This window comes from Kwoniella dendrophila, chromosome 10 (genome assembly GCF_036810415.1).
Source record: "Kwoniella dendrophila CBS 6074 chromosome 10, complete sequence".
In the NCBI taxonomy this organism is placed as follows: Eukaryota; Fungi; Basidiomycota; class Tremellomycetes; order Tremellales; family Cryptococcaceae; genus Kwoniella; species Kwoniella dendrophila.
The window spans coordinates 1,146,685-1,167,538 of record NC_089485.1 but is presented as its reverse complement, the minus strand read 5'-3'; the positions used below and the strand labels follow the sequence as shown (position 1 = coordinate 1,167,538).

General features: G+C 39.8%; 10 protein-coding genes and 1 non-coding gene across 11 annotated transcripts; 4 read left to right on the top strand and 7 right to left on the bottom strand.

The window, feature by feature from the left end:
* Positions 1-337: 337 nt before the first annotated feature.
* On the top strand, positions 338-2,686 carry L201_007392 (uncharacterized protein; the record flags this gene model as incomplete). Its single annotated transcript, XM_066223099.1, has 4 exons — positions 338-448; positions 528-1,718; positions 1,782-2,004; positions 2,070-2,686. The coding sequence occupies 4 exons, from the start codon at positions 338-340 to the stop codon at positions 2,684-2,686; spliced, it is 2,142 nt and encodes a 713-aa protein (XP_066079196.1).
* Positions 2,687-2,949: 263 nt separating this feature from the next.
* L201_007391 (uncharacterized protein) lies at positions 2,950-4,098 on the bottom strand (the record flags this gene model as incomplete). Its single annotated transcript, XM_066223098.1, has 3 exons — positions 2,950-3,122; positions 3,199-3,429; positions 3,522-4,098. The coding sequence occupies 3 exons, from the start codon at positions 4,096-4,098 to the stop codon at positions 2,950-2,952; spliced, it is 981 nt and encodes a 326-aa protein (XP_066079195.1).
* Positions 4,099-4,403: 305 nt separating this feature from the next.
* L201_007390 (uncharacterized protein) lies at positions 4,404-4,874 on the bottom strand (the record flags this gene model as incomplete). Its single annotated transcript, XM_066223097.1, has 1 exon — positions 4,404-4,874. The coding sequence occupies one exon, from the start codon at positions 4,872-4,874 to the stop codon at positions 4,404-4,406; it is 471 nt and encodes a 156-aa protein (XP_066079194.1).
* Positions 4,875-5,297: 423 nt separating this feature from the next.
* Positions 5,298-7,362, bottom strand: L201_007389 (uncharacterized protein; the record flags this gene model as incomplete). Its single annotated transcript, XM_066223096.1, has 3 exons — positions 5,298-5,409; positions 5,509-6,466; positions 6,528-7,362. 3 exons carry the CDS (start codon positions 7,360-7,362, stop codon positions 5,298-5,300), a joined length of 1,905 nt encoding a protein of 634 aa, XP_066079193.1.
* A 1,100-nt stretch (positions 7,363-8,462) lies between these two features.
* L201_007388 (uncharacterized protein) lies at positions 8,463-10,479 on the top strand (the record flags this gene model as incomplete). Its single annotated transcript, XM_066223095.1, has 7 exons — positions 8,463-8,705; positions 8,780-8,985; positions 9,048-9,131; positions 9,207-9,467; positions 9,534-9,699; positions 9,799-10,022; positions 10,095-10,479. The coding sequence occupies 7 exons, from the start codon at positions 8,463-8,465 to the stop codon at positions 10,477-10,479; spliced, it is 1,569 nt and encodes a 522-aa protein (XP_066079192.1).
* Positions 10,480-10,691: 212 nt separating this feature from the next.
* Positions 10,692-10,806, bottom strand: L201_007387. The gene has a single exon (XR_010725559.1). It is a non-coding gene; the product is annotated as a 5S ribosomal RNA (ribosomal RNA).
* A 378-nt stretch (positions 10,807-11,184) lies between these two features.
* On the bottom strand, positions 11,185-12,363 carry L201_007386 (uncharacterized protein; the record flags this gene model as incomplete). The annotated part of the gene is made up of 7 exons (XM_066223094.1): positions 11,185-11,243; positions 11,392-11,552; positions 11,660-11,771; positions 11,835-11,911; positions 11,985-12,057; positions 12,122-12,161; positions 12,238-12,363. 7 exons carry the CDS (start codon positions 12,361-12,363, stop codon positions 11,185-11,187), a joined length of 648 nt encoding a protein of 215 aa, XP_066079191.1.
* Positions 12,364-12,794: 431 nt separating this feature from the next.
* L201_007385 (uncharacterized protein) lies at positions 12,795-13,992 on the top strand (the record flags this gene model as incomplete). The annotated part of the gene is made up of 7 exons (XM_066223093.1): positions 12,795-12,836; positions 12,901-12,934; positions 12,997-13,197; positions 13,274-13,616; positions 13,681-13,711; positions 13,787-13,875; positions 13,941-13,992. 7 exons carry the CDS (start codon positions 12,795-12,797, stop codon positions 13,990-13,992), a joined length of 792 nt encoding a protein of 263 aa, XP_066079190.1.
* Positions 13,993-14,063: 71 nt separating this feature from the next.
* On the bottom strand, positions 14,064-17,428 carry L201_007384 (uncharacterized protein; the record flags this gene model as incomplete). The annotated part of the gene is made up of 8 exons (XM_066223092.1): positions 14,064-14,597; positions 14,654-14,894; positions 14,942-15,181; positions 15,227-15,664; positions 15,757-15,818; positions 15,902-17,008; positions 17,056-17,309; positions 17,398-17,428. 8 exons carry the CDS (start codon positions 17,426-17,428, stop codon positions 14,064-14,066), a joined length of 2,907 nt encoding a protein of 968 aa, XP_066079189.1.
* Positions 17,429-17,967: 539 nt separating this feature from the next.
* Positions 17,968-18,984, top strand: L201_007383 (uncharacterized protein; the record flags this gene model as incomplete). Its single annotated transcript, XM_066223091.1, has 5 exons — positions 17,968-18,245; positions 18,326-18,646; positions 18,730-18,773; positions 18,839-18,844; positions 18,902-18,984. The coding sequence occupies 5 exons, from the start codon at positions 17,968-17,970 to the stop codon at positions 18,982-18,984; spliced, it is 732 nt and encodes a 243-aa protein (XP_066079188.1).
* A 573-nt stretch (positions 18,985-19,557) lies between these two features.
* Positions 19,558-20,528, bottom strand: L201_007382 (uncharacterized protein; the record flags this gene model as incomplete). The annotated part of the gene is made up of 3 exons (XM_066223090.1): positions 19,558-19,669; positions 19,749-20,078; positions 20,161-20,528. 3 exons carry the CDS (start codon positions 20,526-20,528, stop codon positions 19,558-19,560), a joined length of 810 nt encoding a protein of 269 aa, XP_066079187.1.
* Positions 20,529-20,854: the final 326 nt, after the last annotated feature.

The window sequence follows — 20,854 nt, the reverse complement described above, 5'->3', positions numbered from 1 at the left end:
GACATTTGATGATATTCGAGTCAGATAAGTATGTTCAAGATATCAAACATCTCTCATCGTCATCTTAGCGCATCTAGATCTCTTCGCTCAAAATCCTCGGATATCACCGATTACATTTTTATCTTAATCCAATTAGCGGGATCAAATGAGTATATTACCCTCAATCTGTAATCGTTATCAGTTCCGGCTCTTTTCATGCAATTGCCACCCAATTTATCATTCCCATTCATGAAACGATTTACCAAAATATATAGCTGATTTCCAGCTTACAACGTTCAGTTTTTAAGCTTAACAAATCGCTTGCTCTTGCCAGTCTAGTTCATTTAGCCATATCGACATGTCAGGAGAACCAAGCAATGCCCTGATACCACGCACTGGTCCTGCACCGAGACTTATCGCAGGTCCAAAGCAAGGTCAAAAATCATTATATCAGCAGCATGTTCTTGACGTAAGTATATGGTCTCGCTCATCTTCGCTCTCTGCTTCGAGATGTAGGCCTTGGGATTACGCTAACATGGTGATGATAGGAAGATACTTATACCGATGCTCTATCACATATCATTACAAGAGATTTCTTTCCAAATTTACCACATTTACACGCAACAAATGATTATCTAACTGCATTAACTGAAAATGATCCTGAATTATTATCAACATCAATTAGAAAATTAGCTTATTTAGCACAACAAAAAGAAAATGGATTAGATACACCTGTAGGTGGTAGAAGAAGTTTTGATGATATTGATGCCGAAAGAGTCAGAAGAACGGAATTTGCTATGGCTGGTACACCTTATATATCTTTACCTGGGGGAAGAAGTAGACCAACTAGAACACCTATAGGTGCAAGAGGTTGGGAAACTCCAAACATTGGAGAAAGTTCAAGATCAAAAAAGCGAAATGAAGAATATGACGAATTAGATGGATATTCAGAAGAAAATGCTGAAGCCGGTCCTGGCCCATCATCAAGACATCTAGCTAAGAAGAAAAGGAAACAAATGATCAGAGATGATTTATCTTTAGATGCATTTCAAAGGAACTATACTTCAGAAGATAATGCTTCATTCATACAGATTGTTGATGAAGAAAATCAAAAGAGAAAAGAAGAAAGATGGGGTTGGGCTTGGGAAGCTGAAAAGAAAGCTAATCAAAGAAGAATCGAAGGTGAAGAGAAAAGAAAAATGATATTACAGGCTGCAACTTCAGGTAATTGGAGGGTTAATGGGGAAGGTCAAAGATTAATAGGTGGATTAGCTGAAGGTGGCTCAGATAGGAATGACGGTGAAGCTTGGAAAGATGTAAAGTTGATAGAGAACACCAAACAGCCTATACCATCAAGTGAAAAGGAAGATCGGGATCTATCAGAATCGAGTAGTTCAGCCTTGATTACTCATTCATTTGGTCCAACATCATCAGCATTGATCAAGGTTGGGGAAAGCTCTTCTGCTACCCAGTCAAAATTAGCGGAAATCACCCTTCCACCGAAACATCCTCTTACACAAGCCTTGTCGGAAGCCGGTTTACCAGGGACCGCTTTGATATCTACCGAAGATGGTCAGATAGTTCCTCATCGCGAGGGAGCATCAGGAGGGTACGATGGACGAGGCAGAGGCGATGAAGAAAAGGCGCTGAGGTTAAAGGCCGAAAATGCAGTCATGGGTGATGGGGAAAGCAATAGTATTTCCCTAGCTGGTAGCGGGGCTGATCAGTGGGGCTATAAGGTGAGCTACTTTAATTGGCTTGACGCCATCTTCACTGGCATACGCTGACTCGATGTTTTCCAGACACGTAACAACCTCATGTTTCCCGCCGATTCCAATTCCAATCCATATCCCATTCCTCGACCAGCGAGTACTCAACAAGTAGCTATTCCACCTTCAATCTCCCATGCTAATACGCGTTTACCAGATGAAGAAGAAATTAGACCTAGTAGAGGAGAAGGAAGTAGTCGCAGAGGTAGCAGTCCTGCCAGAAGTTGGGTGGATGCTGCAGTGAAAGGCACACCTTGTGAGTTTGGTTTATTGTGATCTCAAACTGTTCAACATCAGCTTCTGACTCACGCTTACTTGCAGATCATCGAGAACCATCAATGCCAGTAATCAACAATTATCCCTTATTACCAAATGATCCTTCACCTGAACCTCAAGACATGCCATCCTTATTAACATGGGGAACATTATTATCAACTCCAAGAGCATTGGATGGTAATGATGATCCATTAGAGAACACACGATCGTTTCAGCTACCTGAAACGAAAAGAAGAGACGAAATAGGTAGGAAATTAGCCGATAAAGCAAGTAAATCGATATCTGAAAGAGCCAAATCATTTACACCTCAACATCAAAAAACATCTGGATCGTTATCAACAACGTTACGTCTAGCAGCGAATCAGACTTTGAGATCAGAAAGAACGCCTGGATCTACAAGAGGTAAAATGCTACCACCTTCATCGTTTGGATCCAATACACCACGAAGGCAAGCTGAAAGCTTGACTCCAGCCGCAAGGAGATTATTGGAGAGAAGTGTAACTAGAAGTCCAATCACTAATTCAAGAGTGAATGGCGCAGGATTAGGTATGTCAACGGGTGGTAAGAATAGAGGTGCAGTCATGGAAAGTAAATCAGGTTGGACCGGATTATCAAATAAATCTGAAAAAAGAATGACTTGGACACCTAGTCCCAGGAAATAGGTGCAAGCAAGATACGAAACGAAATTTGAACGATATTAACGAAAACAACAATCAAGATTCGATGTAAATCAGTTGTCAATTCATGTAATATAACAGTACATGCATATAAAGCCTAATTTAAACAGAGGATTTATATGACCTTAACGTTGCAGCAGTGCAAGGAATCAAAGCAAACATATATACGAATTCTTACCTGAGTAGGGACTAACAAATTTCGCTTTGCAGATATCGCTCAGAGAGCAGAGACTTTCGTTTTAAGATTTTCAAACGACCCCACTTCTCAATCTTCGATGATTGATACCCAGTCTACCATCTATACCGTTGGCGACTGAACCATCTGGACCATATCGTGTAAAAGCGGAAGACGCTCCACCACCTGCTGTTCTAGGATATGGTGTGTCTAAATCAGCTTGTACGTAACCGTGGACCGAAGAGGCTAGTAAAACGTTATCAATCAGCAAAATTGTCTTTATTGTCAACATAATTGTTAGATTCAGGTTATTCGAACTTACATCCATCATATCTTGCCCTAGCTGTATTGCCCACATCACCCCAGCCCATCGATCCATTATCGCCTCTACTATCAACTGAACCAGCTTGTGAAGGTGATGATTGATAATATGATTGACCAGAAGTACTACCTCCTCTATGTGAAGGAGAGACCCGATTTCCAGAAGAAGGCGGTTGATATTGATCGGCTTGGACTCCAGCCGGCATGTATCCAGGAGGTGGACCGGCAAGTTCTAAGTATGCGATCGAAAACACATATCAGCGTCAGAAAGAACTTAGGAGGTGAGTGGCTGTTTGGAATTAACTGAAAATACCAAAAACTCACCTCTACCATCCAGATACCCATAATGACCCATACGACCTTGTTTCATTTTAGAAGAGTCGAAAGGTTTCAAATTTTCAGTAGCGTTACTACCAGCACCACTATGAACGGACATAGCAGCACTTCCAATCTGGGAACCACCCATCTGCATTTGAGGGATTTGACTACCTTGCATCATTCCAGGCCATTGCTGTTGATATGGATTATACATCATACTTTGTGATCTGGGTCCAAGAGATGGTCGTTTGAATTTGGAAGAAGGTAAAGGTGAAGATTGTAGTGGATGAGGGGATGGCCGAGATAGTGGTTGATTGTGGGGTTTAGGTGAATGAGGTATATTCGATGAAATTGAAGGATAAGGTGAGGTTTGTTGAGGAGGGAAATATGAATCGGATTGGGATTGGGATTGAGATCCACACATACATTCGGAAAGTGGCGATTTTATATGAGGAAGTGGACCAGTTCCCGATTTAGGTGTGATAGGCATTGGCGAGGAAGATGGGGATAGTATACCATGATTATGATCAGATGAAATTCGTCGATAAGGTGAATTTGGCGTTTGAGGGAAAGTCATTGACATATTGTTGATTTGTATTTTAGTATATAGGAAGAAATCGAAATCAAAATAGTCAGCTTCTAATCCTTCTAGTTGAAGATCCCGAGATATATAGGTATAATTCATTGAGGACAATGTAGGCGAATATAGTAATTTCCATTGGTCTTATATTGATTTTTGTAGAGGTTTGGAGTTCCCCTCCCTCCTTTATCAACTAGAATCAAGTGACTAGACATATTTGGAATGATTGAAAGGGGAAAAGGAATGAACGAAACTGATAGTCCTGAACTTGAGGATATATACGAATAAAGCAGCGGATAAAGCATTGTTTATTCAAATACTAGATTATTATTCACGATTCTTGGAAAAAATCGAAATTGAATTTGGGAAAGAGGAAAGTAAACTAACCCATTAGGAAAACCTGCCATACCACCCATTCCCATTCCCGGTCCCATTCCTCCCATTCCCATACCAGGCATTCCAATTCCCATACCGCCCATACCCATATTCATACCTGGCATGCCTCCCATTCCACCCATGCCTGACATACCACCCATACCCATAGGCATATTACGCATTGAGGGGAAAGCTTGACCACCACCTGCACCTTGATTCATCATCCCTCCACTTCCACTACCACCTAAACCGAAACCTACTCCACCATATGTAGAAGTATGACCTTGATTTATAGGTTGTTCATACCCTGACATCCCCATTCCCATCATACCTCCATTGCCATTATGGCTACCAGATACAGCTGGCAAAGCAGTTGGATTCATTGGCGGTGTAGTACCCCACATCTTTGTTTTTTTGGGAATATTTAGAGAGAATTGATGATATAGGTGACGGACAAGGATCGATAAGAATTCAAGAGATAATTTTCAGAGGATATGATATTTAAGGGGGAAAATGGATTAATGAGCGACTACGATTACTGTTAATTCCGCTCATTATGTACAATAACATGTATCAAATTCGATCTGATCCTGGATAATTTTCCAATTTTGTATAAGGTTGATCTTCGACATTAACCTTAAAAATATCCCTTTGAGAAAGTCATACTACATCATAGTCAAACGGAAATATGTACCACATTATATAGCTCAACGAAATAAAGGCAGACGAAGATTAAAGGCGATCCCTTAGATAAAGGAAGATCTTACGAAGCTCAGAAAGGGATCTCTTAACCTTACAACAAAGGATGTACAGAGTGTGCAGTCGACTTAGGTTTCATTGTGCAGACTTTCAGACGTCGAATTCACTGGATTAGGCGAACTTCGATCGGATGTTTCAGATTCCGAGGTGATACCGATAGCTTCAACTCCTTTTCCACTACTACCACAATGTCACACGGATTTAGCTGGAGTCATGTATGGTGGATATAGCATGCATACAAAAATATATCTTACAATACATACACAAAAATCTACTTACTCATTAGCTGTTCCTGCTGTTTGACCAGTCATCATTTGGGACTGATCACCACCCATCATACTCATATTATACCAATAAGATGAGGGATCCCAGTAGCCTCCTTGTTCGGGATAATATCCTTCCATACCTTGCATTTGACCCATACCGCCCATACCATGCATCTGATGATTCATTCCTCCACCCATTCCACCCATATTCATATGCACACCGTTATAAGGCATTCCATATGGATATGGATATCCCCAATTTTGACCTTGATCGTACGATATTTCCGCGGGTTGAACTGGGTCTTGCTGTTGAGGAATATCAAATTTGACAGTTTGTTGTTGAGTTTGCGGTAAAGCAGCTTGTTTAGGCTGAGGTGTACTCTTCACGACTTTGACGGTAGGAATAGTTTGAACTACTTTTTGCGCTTGTTTTTGCTTTTGTGCTTGAGCTGGAGGTTGTTGTTGCTTTTGGTGTTGCTGCATAGCATGGAATTGTTGTTGCAAAATCATTTGATCTGCAATTGACATTTGATACTGACCATTGTTGTAATGATTCGCTTCATATGCATCAGAATGAGCTAAACCCTCAACATTACCAGGTCTAGCGATCTCTCTATCTTTAGGTACCCATTGTCTAGTTCCAGTGTAATTATCATCGTTATCATTTATACCACCTTCTCTTTCAGCTTTTCTGGCTTTCCAATCTTCGTATTCCTTTTTAGCTTTTTCTGCCAACTTCATATCATATCGACTGTTGTTGTTTGATGTGTCCGATTTAGCTGTACCGGGTAAATCAGCTGATGCAGATGCAGGTGAGAATAATGGTAATGGTATAGATGAATCAGGTTGATTACGAATCATCGAATCTTCTGCTTTAGTAGGATGCAATCTTGGTCTAACTCCAACGTGAACAGATGTGACTCCTGTCGGAGCTGCTCTGATAGGTACTCTGGGTGTTGCTGGTGGATAAGCTATATACCGGTATATCAGCATATAGCCCCGATCATTGAGTACCAACGTCATGCTACTCACCGACATCTCGTCCTAAATCTCTTCTAACCATATCTTCTGCTTCTCTAACAGGATCTCTAGTAGTTTCCCACATTCCAGATCGTTCCCATTCCATGTCTCTCTGTCTTTGTTCTTCCTTCTCCTTAGCTGTTGGACCTTGTTTCTTTGGTGGAGCTGTTATTGTAGGTACAGGTCTAATGCTGAGTTGACGAGTATCTTGAACCAATTCTTCTTCCCATTGATCCGCTAAAGAGACTTCCGTTCTAGCTGGAGAAGATGGAGCTACTGATCTAGGAACGGGTTTTCTTTGAGTGGAAACTGGTTTAGGTTGAGTTGGTGGTTGTGTGGTTTGAGATCTAACTGGTTGAGCTGGTCTGGTAGTGCGTGCGGGACTGATGTTAGCTGATCTTGGAATACCGGAAGCTGCATTGGCAGGTGTTGTTGCAGGTCTTGTAGGTACAGATGTAGAGCTCGTATTGGTATCAGCTCTAGAAGTAGGTCGTGAGTTAATAGGAGATGACGAAGTCTGTAAATTGGATTGAAATGATCTTGGTGAAATAGTCTTAATACCTTCTGAAGGTGTTGTAGGTTGTCCAACTTTTCTAGCTGCATTTGTGGTCGCTTCTTGATACAAAGAGTTTCTAGATGGAGCTTGACGAAGCTGTGGCTGGGAAGGTCTCGTTCGAACCGGTGTACCTGGGACGGAAGATGTTGGAGTAGCTGAAACAAGTGATGATCGTAATCTAGGTCGTAAAGGTGAGTCGGTTAATCCCAGGGCAGAATGAGATAAACTTGACATTGTAGATGGATACGTGTCTGAGCTGCTTGTTGATATAAAGCTGTTTCGAACAGTCATCTTGTAGATGCTGTACGGATTAGGTGATATGCGATGCGTCAACAGATGAAATAATGAAATGAAATATTTCTTGATGCATGGACAAGATAGTAATTATCAAGACAATATTTGACCATAGGTGTTGTTGGTATTTCGCCATGGTGGAGTCGTTATAAATCCACTATAATAATCTTAGTTGTAGAAAATGAATCAACCCAAAACGATCAGTGTGTGAACGAGGTCAGTGTGGGGATACATTGTTTACTGTTTCTTTATTTACTGTTTATTTGACTCAAAGGACCTTCAAGATATATCCCATTCCGGTGTAATTCAGTATTCACTATCAGACGATGAATAACGCTGTATGTTCGAATTGATTGAAATGATTATGTGAAAGTATAAAGGCAGTTGAACAAGTGATTATATATTCATGTATATATATATGTATTTGTATATATTTCTGTCTGACATGATTATCAAGTTGAGTATACAGCAGTGGGAGAACAGCCAACAGTCTAACCCTTTATACCCTTTGTATGCTCATATGTTTGTTTTGTTAAATCCCCGCTTTTCCGTATCCACTCTGCCGACGGTTTACAATATTCCTATATTTCTCGGCAACTTGATATTGCTGCACTTCGGATTTCGGATGATTACTTGCTGTTACAACCGCCTTATACCGGTGAATTATGACACCTTCTCGATCATTTAGGTTCAGCTGGAAGTACATACTTGGTCCCGAAATAGCTTCATGGAGGAAGGATAGCTGAACATCCTCTTGGCTTTCACTGTATGACGTTTAAGCGAATTTCAGGTGAAATAAAAAGTGGGGTAGAGATGAGGAGTATGTAAGATGCCCCTCATAAAAACCCTTCCGGGACCCATGTGAGAGTATGGCTAAAATCACGATCACATTGATTTTACAGGTATCACCGGGCCGGTCGTATCATTTTTTTTAGTCTATTTCAACAGTGAATCTCTTAGCAACATACAATGAAGTGGGATGGAATAGGTGAAAATGGAAGATTATATAAGCAAGGAGCTGATTCTTGAGATCCTCTTCGAAATCTAACCTTTTCTCTTTAGATTTTTACACTAGAAAAGTTAATCAAACAATCAAGATGGATCACGATCTATCAAAACAAGCTGAAAAAGGCGAAACTATCCAGCTTGAAGAAGCTGGAGCTATCGAAGAACCTATCAAACCAGGAGCTAAGATACCAGCTCAACATGCCGATATCTATTATGAAGCTTTGGAAAGATATCCAGATGATTCACATATCAATGTTGACGATGAAAAAAGATTGAAACGAAAACTTGATAGAAGAATTATACCTCTATTAGGTATTTGTTATTTTTTCTACGTCAGTACAATAAACTTTTCATCGAACCTCCAAAGTACACGTTGCTGACTACGAATCCTTACGCATGTAAATAGTATGTCGATAAAACTACTTTATCATATGCAGCCATTTTCGGTATAAAGAAGGATTTACATTTAGGTAAACAAGATTATTCTTGGTTATCTTCAATTTTTTATTTCGGGTGGTTGGCTTGGGCCATCCCTTCAAATTTGATCATGCAAAGATTACCTCCTGCTTATTATCTTGGTGCAAATATCTTCTTTTGGGGTGTCTTCCTGATGTAGGTGTTTACCTGTTGTTACTTTAAGGTTGATTACTGACCCAATCTTTCCTTTAAAATAGGATTCAAGCTGCTTCACACAACTTCGCTACTATTGCTGCTTTGAGAGTTATTTCTGGTGCTGCTGAAGCAATCGCTGATCCAGCGTAAGTTCTGATGTATTTTGGAAATATCGTGAAATGAAGTATGGACGATATTAATGACAACTGTTTTCTTCATAGGTTTATGTTAATCACCTCAATGTACTACACTCGAGCTGAACAACCATCAAGAATTTCATGTTGGTACGCTTTCAATGGTATTGGTGTTGCAGGTGGTGGATTGATTGGGTATGGTATTGGAAATATCAAAGGGGCATTAGCATCTTGGAGATATGAATTCCTGATTGTCGGAGCTGCTTGTTCAGCTTGGGCAATTTGTTTATTACTTTATCTTCCTAACTCACCTGCAACTTTTAAGGGTTTTACACATGAAGAAAGATTGTGAGTTTGCCATTAACAATAAAGATGTCACTCAGACATATTACTGATTTTCATTCTGCTTTATAGACTTATGATTGCAAGAATGAGGAAAAACCAAACGGGTATTGAAAACCGAAGGATCAAATGGCATCAGATCAGAGAAGCTTTCACAGATTACAAAACATACATGTTCTGTTTCTTAGGTTTAGTAGGTAACATTCCAAATGGAGGTATCAGTAACTTTTCTACTTTGGTGAGTTTGAGTGTCTTCGTAGCGATGCAGTCTTACGACTTGTTTAAATATCCAGTAGTCAAATTTCTAACTTTCTATGGTCGTTTGATCGATTGATAGGTCATTCAAGGTTTAGGTTTCGATACTTTACATACAGCTTTACTTGGTATTCCTCAAGGTGTATTTGTTGTTATTTGGATTGGAGCGGGTGCTCTGATCAACGAAAGATTACCTAAAAATAGTAGAACTTTAGTTTGCGCTGCATTCATGTTACCAACTATCTCAGGTGCTTTAGGTTTTTTACTTGCTCCTAAAGATGCTTATGTTGGAAGATTAATCTGCTTGTGAGTAATCTTCAAACAAAGCTTTCGTTCCATTGTCTCGCATACTGATACTGATAATATCCTATTTGTTAGCTATTTAACTGGATCTTATCAATGTTCATTCGTATTATCATTATCATTGATAACATCAAATTCAGGAGGACAATCTAAAAAAATGATTGTATCAGCTATGATTTGGTTTGGAGCTTGTATTGGAAATATTGTTGGACCATTTTTCTTCAGATCTGAACAAGCACCAAAATATCCTTTAGGTATTGGTGCTATTTTAGTTTGTAATATCTTAGAATTCCTATTATTTTTCGCTTTTAGATTTTCTTTCATTTATGAAAATAGAAAAAAACAAAAGCACTTACAAAACTTGAGGGAACAAGGTCAATATGAAGATCAAGATCTCAACAATTTAGCTTTCGCTGATTTAACAGATAAAGAAAATCCTCATTTCGAATATGTTTACTAAAAAAGATAAACAGTCGTAGAGTGGCAATTATCCTAAGGAAGAAAGGAGAAGAAACGATTTGTAGTATATACAGGTTATAGAAGTTATTCTTAGTGTCGGTAAATTATATATCTTATTTATATGTATACTTTGCTGATTATTAGTAAAGGCTTCATTGACATCACTCGTTATGACCCCCTTCCCATGAGCTCAACCACAAAAAGGTAATTCAAAACTACAGCACTTGGGATTCCCAAGTTGTCCCCAACCTTGGTACTGACCAAGCGACACTTAGCTTAACTACGCTGAGCTGACGGGAAGCGGTGGTTTCCAAGTTCTATGGCCGTAGATGTGGAGTATTGAAGTAAGTTGATTATAATAAGAGTGCAGTCCTTTGAGAGTCAACCAACTGAACTGTCTATGTAATGTATCTGTAGTGATTGTCATCAATCGGGGAGAATGAACATTATTATCTATTAAAGTCATTATCATCATATTCGTACATATTGTATAGATTGTTGTATCTATATCGGCAATCCAGATCTGATTTTACCCAGCACTTTCCCCATTTTTCACTTGCCAATCTTACAGAGGAGGAACCCGCCAATCTATTTAAAAGGGCTGAAACCTTTTTGGGTATTATGTGTCACAAGAATAACTACACCTTTTGCCCTCCCAATAAAAATCATTAAGATCATCAAATAATCCTCATTTACCCCACTTGATCTAACATTGGCAGCCTGAAGCTTGAGGTACTTCTTGTGGAGTAGCTGTCACATCGATTTCTACATTGGTATTATGATGTGTTAGCTGAATATAGAAGGAAAGAATTTCGCGGAACATTTTGCATATACTATCTTCCTTCTTCTCCTGAGAAACAAAAGAGGCTAAAAGACAACAAGAAGGAAATAAGTGGAGGCGAAAACAACTCACTGGTATTGGCAGTCTCCTTTGCCTCTGTACTACCACCAGGTAAAGCCATTGCTATTTTCTTGAATAATGTTTTTACGTTATATCCTGCTTTTGCAGATGTTTCAATCGACAATACTCCTAATTCTTTCGCTCGTTTATCGAGTTCTTCCGGCGTCACTTGACTATTCACGATGTTGTAATCAGCATTATGCCTTCCATGAATGCGGTTTTTCGCACTACTCGGAGTGGAAAAGCACATCGCGATATTGAGTATACGGAATATACTCACCGTTTATCGTTCAAATCTGTCTTGTTTCCTACTAAGACTATGATAACATCTTGTCCTCTTTCATTCCTTACATCGTCTACCCATTTCGTTGTGTTGAGGAAAGATGTTCGGTCTATTAATACAATCAGACATCAGTGAAAGGCGTTATCAAATATGCTTAAGAACTTCGACTCACTTGTGATATCGTATACAATGACTGCTACTGAAGAGTCTCGAATATAAGATGGAATAAGAGATCTAAATCGTTCTTGCCTAACATGATTGTATTACCATATTATCAGCTTCTCATAATAGCAGAAAGTAAAGTCTGCACTACTCAACTCACCCTGCGGTGTCCCACAGCTGTAATCTAACTGTCCTATCTTCCAGATACATGGTCTTAGACAAGAAATCAATACCTAGTAATTATTGTTTACACATGAGCTCAGGTGTCTCGCATCATCGTCCACCAACGGTACTAACCTATTGTCGCTTGATATGTATTATCGAAAGTATCGTACATCTTTCACCAAAACAAGAACGAGCCCGAGGATTGGTTAGCTCGATCTTCCTCTACGAACTAGTTCAGCTAAACTCACAAATCTAGTGATCAAACTTGTCTTTCCTACTGATTGTTCTCCCAAAAACACCAATTTGAACTTTTTCAATGGTGTGCTGGAAGCGGAGAAGTCGCCAGCGCTTGAAGGTGTTTGAGGATTGGACATGACGAGGGGTGTTTAGACTTCAAAGGTAATGTCGGTAATCAGTTGGATTGATAAATTGAAATGTTTTCGCGTTCAACTCCTTCGTGTTTATAACGTTGAGCTGTGAATGACCAAGATAATTTGATTTGTAAATGCAATGTCGATGATGAATGCTGAATGAAGTTAATAGTTATGAATTTGTGTTATCGTAATAAACACCCGGCACTCAAGGTGCTCAAGCCCGAAGGAGGACAGTGGGTCAAGTAGCATAGGCATGTTGATTTGCAGAATCTCTGCAAATAGGCGTACGGCTACACGCGTCACGTTTGGTATGTTGATGACGCTGTTGTTATAGCGGTCAGTAATAATATAGAGAGAACTGATTTTACCTTTTGCACTTGCATACACTGCCTGCGACTAGAGAACATAGTATTCACAACAAGAATCTCAAGATGTCACAAGGAGAATATGCTGTAGTGGATGTGGACGATGAGGTGAGCTTTTCCACTGATTACAGCCTCGGCTGACAGCAAACTGACTTTTTATATTGTAACATAGATCAATGATCAAGGCAATGGACTGGAATTCAAAAGTATGTTCAGCTGTTGTAATGTAGAAAACATTTCCGGTTGACTAATTGACTTGAATATATAGCTTTCTTACCTACTGAAAATAACTCACGTAGAGCTACATCACCAACACCACCTGAAGTACCATATAGTCCGTTTAATATAGCATATTATCAAACTTATTTCGATGTGGATACAAATACAGTATTGAAGAGAGTTGGCATGGCTATGATACCTCGTCCAGGGTTTATCACTGAAAATTGTGATGGGCAAATTGATTTATATGGTGAATACAGAGCTAAATTCTGGTCGACTATGCTTTATGAAGAAATTAGCTGACTTCAATAACGTTGAATGAATAGGCCCATTCTGGACATTGACAACATTGATATTGATATTATATATAACATCAACATTGATTTCATCAATTACACAATATTTATCTACATCACATGCAGAATCAAATTTGCCTTTACTATCAACATCTATTTCATTAATCTATTTTTATGGTTTAGGTGTACCAACTTTATTATGGGGTATCACTAGATGGTTAAGCGTAGGAGAATGGAGTTTAATTGAATCTTTAGGTTTATATGGTTATTCCATGTCCATTTACATCCCAATTAGTTTATTATGTTTAATTCCGGTTGGTATTCTCAGATGGGTTCTGATATTCGCTGCTGCAGGTAGTTCAGGTTATTTCTTGTAGGTGTTAATTTCACCCAATGCTATCAAGAATCGCTAATTGATGTCATTGTAAATGGAACAGAGTACAGAACATCTATCCTGTACTGGCTTCAGTAAGTCGACCTGTCTTCTACAATACAATCATATACCTCTATCCGACCTCACTGATCGTTTTTACTCTTTTCTAGGCCGACAACAAGATGGTCAGGCTTTTGATAATAGGTGTAGCAGTCTTACACGGAGGTGCGGCCTTAGCTATAAAAGTCTTGTTCTTCTCGTAAGCTTGCACTTTCGAACCTACCCATAGTCGCGGAATCCCAAAGACTGACAATGATCTGTTAGAAACTCATCTATCGGCCCTGATCCAATCCCAATCTCAGATCCCATGTTATAAAAAAATGCATAATGTGCGTCAATGATACGTCTAATAATGTATACAAATAGAATTACTATAAAAAAATCGATCTAAAATGGAACATGTTGCATTTCACCAGCTGCTAAAATATCATCGTCAAAATTAGCATCATCATCGTCAAATGAATCATCTCTTTCTATGTTTCCATCTTGATTTTGCGCTTCTAAATCATCATGGTCTCTTCGACGGTCATCGAAGAAGGAATCACCCATATAGTTTCGGTGTTCCTCATTTTCCTCATCAAATGATCCAGGCATACTGATTTGTGATTTTCTATCATCGTTATCATCATCATCATTTATCTCTTGTTCACTGAGTTCATCAGGTGTCATGGAAGGTGCAAATAATGGGCTTGAGGGTCTAGATGATGGTTCACTTGTAGGTAATAGAGGTTGTTTAGAGCCTCTTCTGGCTATACCAGTAATTTTACCTAATACACTCAAACGCCCTGATGTGTCTGATCGAGCGGATAACGCAGGTGAGGGTGGTGACAAATCGGGTAACGGAATATCCGGTATGGTGTCTCGCCAGTAATTGAAGTCAGTGAATTCTGGTTTGAATTTGGTGCTAACGGGAGGGAATACCTCGTTGACAAGGTCATTCTGTTCATCAGCGAACGTTTGTAGTTTAGACAACTTACCAATTGTATGTAACTACCCTTATGGCCTGCAGCCTGAAGCAGTTCGGTTTTGACTACACCGGTAGAATCGATAGTATAGATCTTGGCAGCCGGTATACCTACACTTCTATAACTCATTGCATCCGTTATTCGATTTCCAAATCCAGCAAAGAAGGCTTCTTTGGCTTGTTCGCCAAAGAGACGTTGTATATCTCGTAAACAAGCCATTTTAAACAGTTCGGGTTTCCGCATAATCACCTCACTAAGACAGATCAGCCCAGTTTTCAATAGGTATTGATCTCCACTCACCGATGCAAAGAGGCCATCAAACGATCTGGACTCATGATGACAGGACCTTCCGGCAGACGATAATCACCTTGTATGATAGTCTTCAAGTATTGTCTAGTTGCGTCTGCCTGACCAATCGCTCTGGATGTAAGATATAACATTTTGTAGCCATTATTGCCAATATCTGTATATAGCTTGGCGATTCCAAGATGCGTCCAGTCTCGACCAATCGCTGCAAAGACGTGCCCAAGAGCGTCAGACCTGGTACTTGTTAGCTAATATCGTATGCCTTTGAGAATGACTCACTTTGTAATGGTTCCGTCTATATCCGAAATTACCACTTGATCTGTTTCTTCCCACAAGAATATACGTGAAGTGCAAATGGCAAGACCTGAATAAGATGAAGTGACTGAGAATGAAATGGTATTTGGACCAGGTTTGAGTTGAAGTGCTTTTAGCTGATCAGACGATAGCCGCAGAGTTTTAGCATATTGTTTACCTTCAGGTGTTTCGGCAGGTTCTGGAACTGCTTGATCAGCAGTAGGCGGTAGAGATGGCTTCTCGATAGTTGGCGAAGTGTTTGACCGTATAGGCGCAATGCTGACAGAAGAGTTGCTTTGTCCTCGTCGCCACCATCTGGACCAACCAGATCCCGAAGCTGGTCTGTCGGGTGGTTGGCTCGAGGCATCAACGATGGAAAGGGAGGGTAAGGTAGGACTTGAAGGTGGAGGAAGAAGGGTTCGCCTGTACATCGAAAGAGCGTACAGCAATCGATAATCGGTTGACCAGGTACGATATCTATTTTGTCAGCGGAGTTTTAGGTTTATGCAACTTACATTGAACTGTATTTGACCACCAAACGGGGGTCATCCACTACTGAGGGATCCTCAATGAATTTCTGGAACGTGACTCTTCGTTCATTGAACTCTGTGTCGTCCTCCTGCAAGATTGTCAGTGAATGCGGAACTTGATGTAACTCACCTCTGTGAATCCCTCAACTAGTGACAATTCGAATCGATGTGATCGTTCATGCACGTCTAGCACGAACATGTAAGGATTTTCTTCGATATTTTGCAACCGACCGATGATTCCACCTTTCTCAGCTAAAGTTCCGGATCTACTTCTTCCCATCTCAAGCGCCTGTTTCCTACTCCAATCCCACTGCATGTCGATTGCTGCTCTGGTTGGCGATCGAGATTCGTTATCGTTGTAGTCCTGCGGAGGCTCTGAATGACCTCGATCAAATCTACGACTGATTGATTGAGGGGTTATGTGTACGTTGGCGAGTATACCAGGGAGATCTGGTTCAGAGGCTAATTCAGGTGCCGGAGACGGTAACGGGGTATCGCCATCCGGATCAGATACAGGGATTTCGGAATCAGTGACTCTTGATGGGGGTAAAGCTGGTCTAGATCCATCCGGCGGTTGCACTGCTGCTAATAGGTCTTGGATGAATGATTCACTTTGTGGATCACTATCTTCCGAAGGGGGTGATTCTGGATTTTCGCCTTTTCCACTGTGGTATCCAGCCATATCTAAAACTACATCCCTTCCATATAGTACAGCTGGTCCTTCGCCTTGACCACGTTTAACTTTAGGTAGAATGTCTTCAGCTGCTGAAGCATTCTCTCCGGCTACTAAAGCTTCATGACTTGATAATTTGTGATCTCTATCTGGCATATCGGTAGATTCTCCATTTTCAGTAGCTATCGGATTTGGTTCTTTATCTGTAGTAGAAATGACTGGTTTTCCTGATTCTTTTGCTTTTGCTTCGTCATTTGGCGGTGTATCCGATTTTTCTTCTCTAGGTGGAGAACCAGATCTACTAGCTGGAGTGGACGAAATGAATGGAATGGAGGGAAGAAGGGAAGAAGCTGAATTGACTATTGAGGAACGCTTACTACTGTTTGATTCTTTTTGGAGAGTATCTGATGAGGCAGCGTTGAGATCCAGAAATTCTACTTCTGCTAAAGGTGAATCGTGGGGAACCTGCTTTTCAGTTTCACCAAAAGGTTCCTGTGTAAGGGAATGATGCTGATTTGATTCTTGAGTTGTATCATGGTTGATCTCATGTGCTGGTATATCGGTCTGAAGAAGATATTAGCTACAATCAGATCAGCAAGTATGATACTCACTTGTGTAGGCATTACGATTGGACTTGTCAACAGATCCTCCGGTACTTGTTCATCCGTTTCAACCACAAAGAATGCTTCACCAGTCTCACCGACTTTCATGACGAAAGGAGCTACATGGGGTGCAGGAAGGTTGTTGGGCATTCGAATGGTGACTGTTTTCTCCGCTGCTCGTAGTACTTGAAGTTTACCAAAACGTACATGAAAAGGGGATGACGAGAGAGTAACTGTTCCTTCAGAATCGACATGTCGAACAACTATAACATCAATCGCACCTGACAACGTTGCCGGATTGATGCCGGAGTCTGTATTCATGAGCAAGATTCACTATCATGAGGAACTCACAATAACTATATGCTTTGGATAAGTACTGCATCGTTGAGATATTCGATCAGGTTTGAGTGCCCCAAAAGGCCAAGATATTCCAGCTGACCACCTTTGGGGCGAATTTGCCGCGAATACAGGGTTGTTGTTGCAGAGGGAGGCTGAGATGTGAATATGCTGAGCTCGATGGAGTGATAGTGAAAGCGCTTCCTATTTCTCTGATTGGGAAAGGTTCAACTGTACTGCGATAATCTCTAAGCAACTAGATGCTATATGAACATGTTGATAAATATGGGGATATTATAATGATCTAGAATTCCTGCTAAATACATCGGTTTATAAATGCTCAAAATAACCGTGACGACGTTGATTCAATCATCCCATAACAAAGGGTCCAAACACGTGGGTCACCATCAAGCAAGCTAAGATTATGTAATATGTCGTTTCCATTTCACTGGCTTTGCTGATTCCATGATTATCGATTTTGGTATTTCAACGTATTACTTAAAAATACTGTCAATATTCGATAAAAATCATATACAGGTGGTCCATTCAGCAGTCAACAGCACAGATAGATAATTAAGCATCAAGATGGAAGCGGAATTGTCGACCTATAAAGATCAATTAGCGTATGTTAATTTGCAATTAGAATCCGATCCCAATAATGAAGGATTAAAAACATTAAAGACTGAGTTGGTCGAATTGATTGATTTGACTCAACAAGCTATGGGTCATCCTGCAGCTGGAAGTAATACCAAAGATACTTCAACGAAAGTAGATTCAAAACAAAAAGGTAAAAGTAAAGAAGACGCAGCATCTCAGTATAAAGCTGGTATGGATTGTATGGCCAAATATAAAGATGGTAAATGGTGAGTTGGACGCCGAATCAAGATTGGTTACTATCACAAGGTATAATCTTACTGACGAGTCGGATTATCTCGTTCTGTAGGTATCCAGCCAAAATAAACGCAGTTATAGGATCTCCAGATTCACCTCAATACACAATAACTTTCAAAGGATATAGTTCATCAACAAATTTACCTTTATCATCTATAAAACCACATGATCCAAATGCACCTATACCAAAACCAGTTGAACCTACAAAAAGGAAGCAGGAGGAATTGAGTGAAAAGGAGAAGGAGAAGAAGAAGAAGAAGGGAGAAAAATGGATGGAAAGTCAAAAACAAAAAGCAAATGAGATTAAGGATAAGAAAAATGCTTGGGAGAAGTTTGGTAAAAAAGCCTCGAAAAAAGGTATCCATATTTCTGGGTAAGTCCTGAAAAGGCGACATACGCATATTTCATATCAGATGAAATACGGGATCGGCAGCTAATCCATATTGTGATCGATAGGTTGGAAGGTAAATCCGTGTTCAGAACACCGGATAATCCGTTCGGTAAGCTACCTCTTCATTGGCGTCTATTGCACGAATATAGCTAATAACCCCAATATTTCCTATAGGCAAAGGTACGCTTCCGGTCCTTGTATTTTGCAATAGAAGATACTAATCCTCTCATCTTACAGTCGGCGTTACAGGTTCAGGTAAAGGTGTAACAGAATACGAAAGAATGGGAAAACACAAATTTGCAGCAGATAAAGAGGAATAAGTGTAGCCGCTTTAAATCATAACATTATCTCGCCTCATCTTTGCCACCTTCTCCTCAATATCGTTGTATAACTGTTCACTTCTACTTTAATCAGCTTTCGCATCTCGATCATTTCGCTCAAACAATTAGCTAAAGAAAGCAAAATACGATAAATATAAACCACGCAAGGCAAACTCGAGAGTGAACTCATGGTCATCCAGTCATTATCGTATATTTCATTAGACATCCTTCAAATTCCCCTTTGTTCTTCGCTGAGTATCAAATATTTAATTTTTCCAGATAAGTGAGGTGGCACAAGCAGATGTTTCTGTGGTGAGTAATGGGTAGAGGTTCGGTGGTATGTCTTTCATGCATCTACAGTATGGATCTCAACTTTTCGTCTTTATATATCGAACGGAGACACTTCAACGAACAGCCAATTTTCTGGTATTCTGCTATTTATTGGAGCGTATTTGGTTCTGTAATGGGATTATAACGTCGACTAATGTTCTTTTCGCTAAACACACAAGTTCCTTCTCTTACTACACACGAAGACATTCCGCTAACACATTATCAAATATACTAGCAAGATTATCATCTACGAACCCTGCCGCCTCCAGACACATAATATTCCCTAATCTCATGTGTGGAAGCCAATTGGATGACCACCCAGAAGACCCAAAGGAATAGAGCTACAATGTTCACGCTGAATCATTGAGTCAGCGGACGCTCTGTTAGCGCTTAAGGCCCAGTATGCTCTTTAATCAAGTGAAGAGAGTACTCACAAATATCCCAAAATATCAGGGTTAACATTATAACCTTTACCTCTTGCTATACCCCAAACTACGTTATCCAATACTAACACAGTACCTGTAATGAGAGTCACAAGCATACAAATAATCCTTTCCCACCATTTTGGTTCTCTAATCACTCTTGACCAGGTTTCCGATTTCAATGAACTTGTTCGTTTATGAGAAGCGTATACACAAACGGAAATAACAAAAATCAAGTAGGTTATTATGATGATGGAAAGGATCAGATGGAATAGTAATAATAATGGGAATCCATTCATTGGTGCTGGCCAAGATGAAGTTGAATAGAAGAATCCTTTAACACTGTTTTATCATGCATGGATAAAATGTCAGTTTTACTTTCCATATCTCCAAAGCATGGCGGATAGATGAGGAGTTAACTTACCTAGTATCTTCACCGTTGATCGCATACCCCTGAGAAGCAATTTGAACCTTTTCTTGATTATTTTTATATACCCATACAGGTATTCTCCAAAAACCAGTCAAAAAACAGATGACTGAAATTAAAAAAGGTATTAAGATCAACAAGAAAGATTGAACGGTTTTACCACCAAAAGAACACTTGAAACATATAAATGGATTAAAGCCTCGTCTCCTGGAACTACTATTGGTGTAAGTAGGATAATTTGACCTTGAACCCGATCGATAATGTCCTCTTGATCCACTCGAAGATGACTTGTACGGCTTGTAGTATCTCGAAGTACCAGATGGTCGTGAGCTTGATGGGTGATGCGATGAGTGATATCTACTCATTTCTGACGACGTTTGTTATGTTTAGGCTGTTTACGATGTCTGAGTTATCTTATTCTTTACTTTATTCTTTGTGTTGTGATTACGGTACTTACATGATTTTTATTTTTACTTGATAGTACTGGGTGAGTTAAGATTGAATTCTTGATTTTTCCTTCGCCTAACCCAAAGAGGATTGATAAGGCTTTCTGAAAAAGGGTTTTTACTGGTTTTTACTGTACGTGTTTTTGACCGTGAGAGTGAGATGTAATATTGAAAATTTCATTTCGTACAGGATGTATATCGCCTAGGGCAATGTGCGAACACACTAAGCTGTGCAGAATCCAATA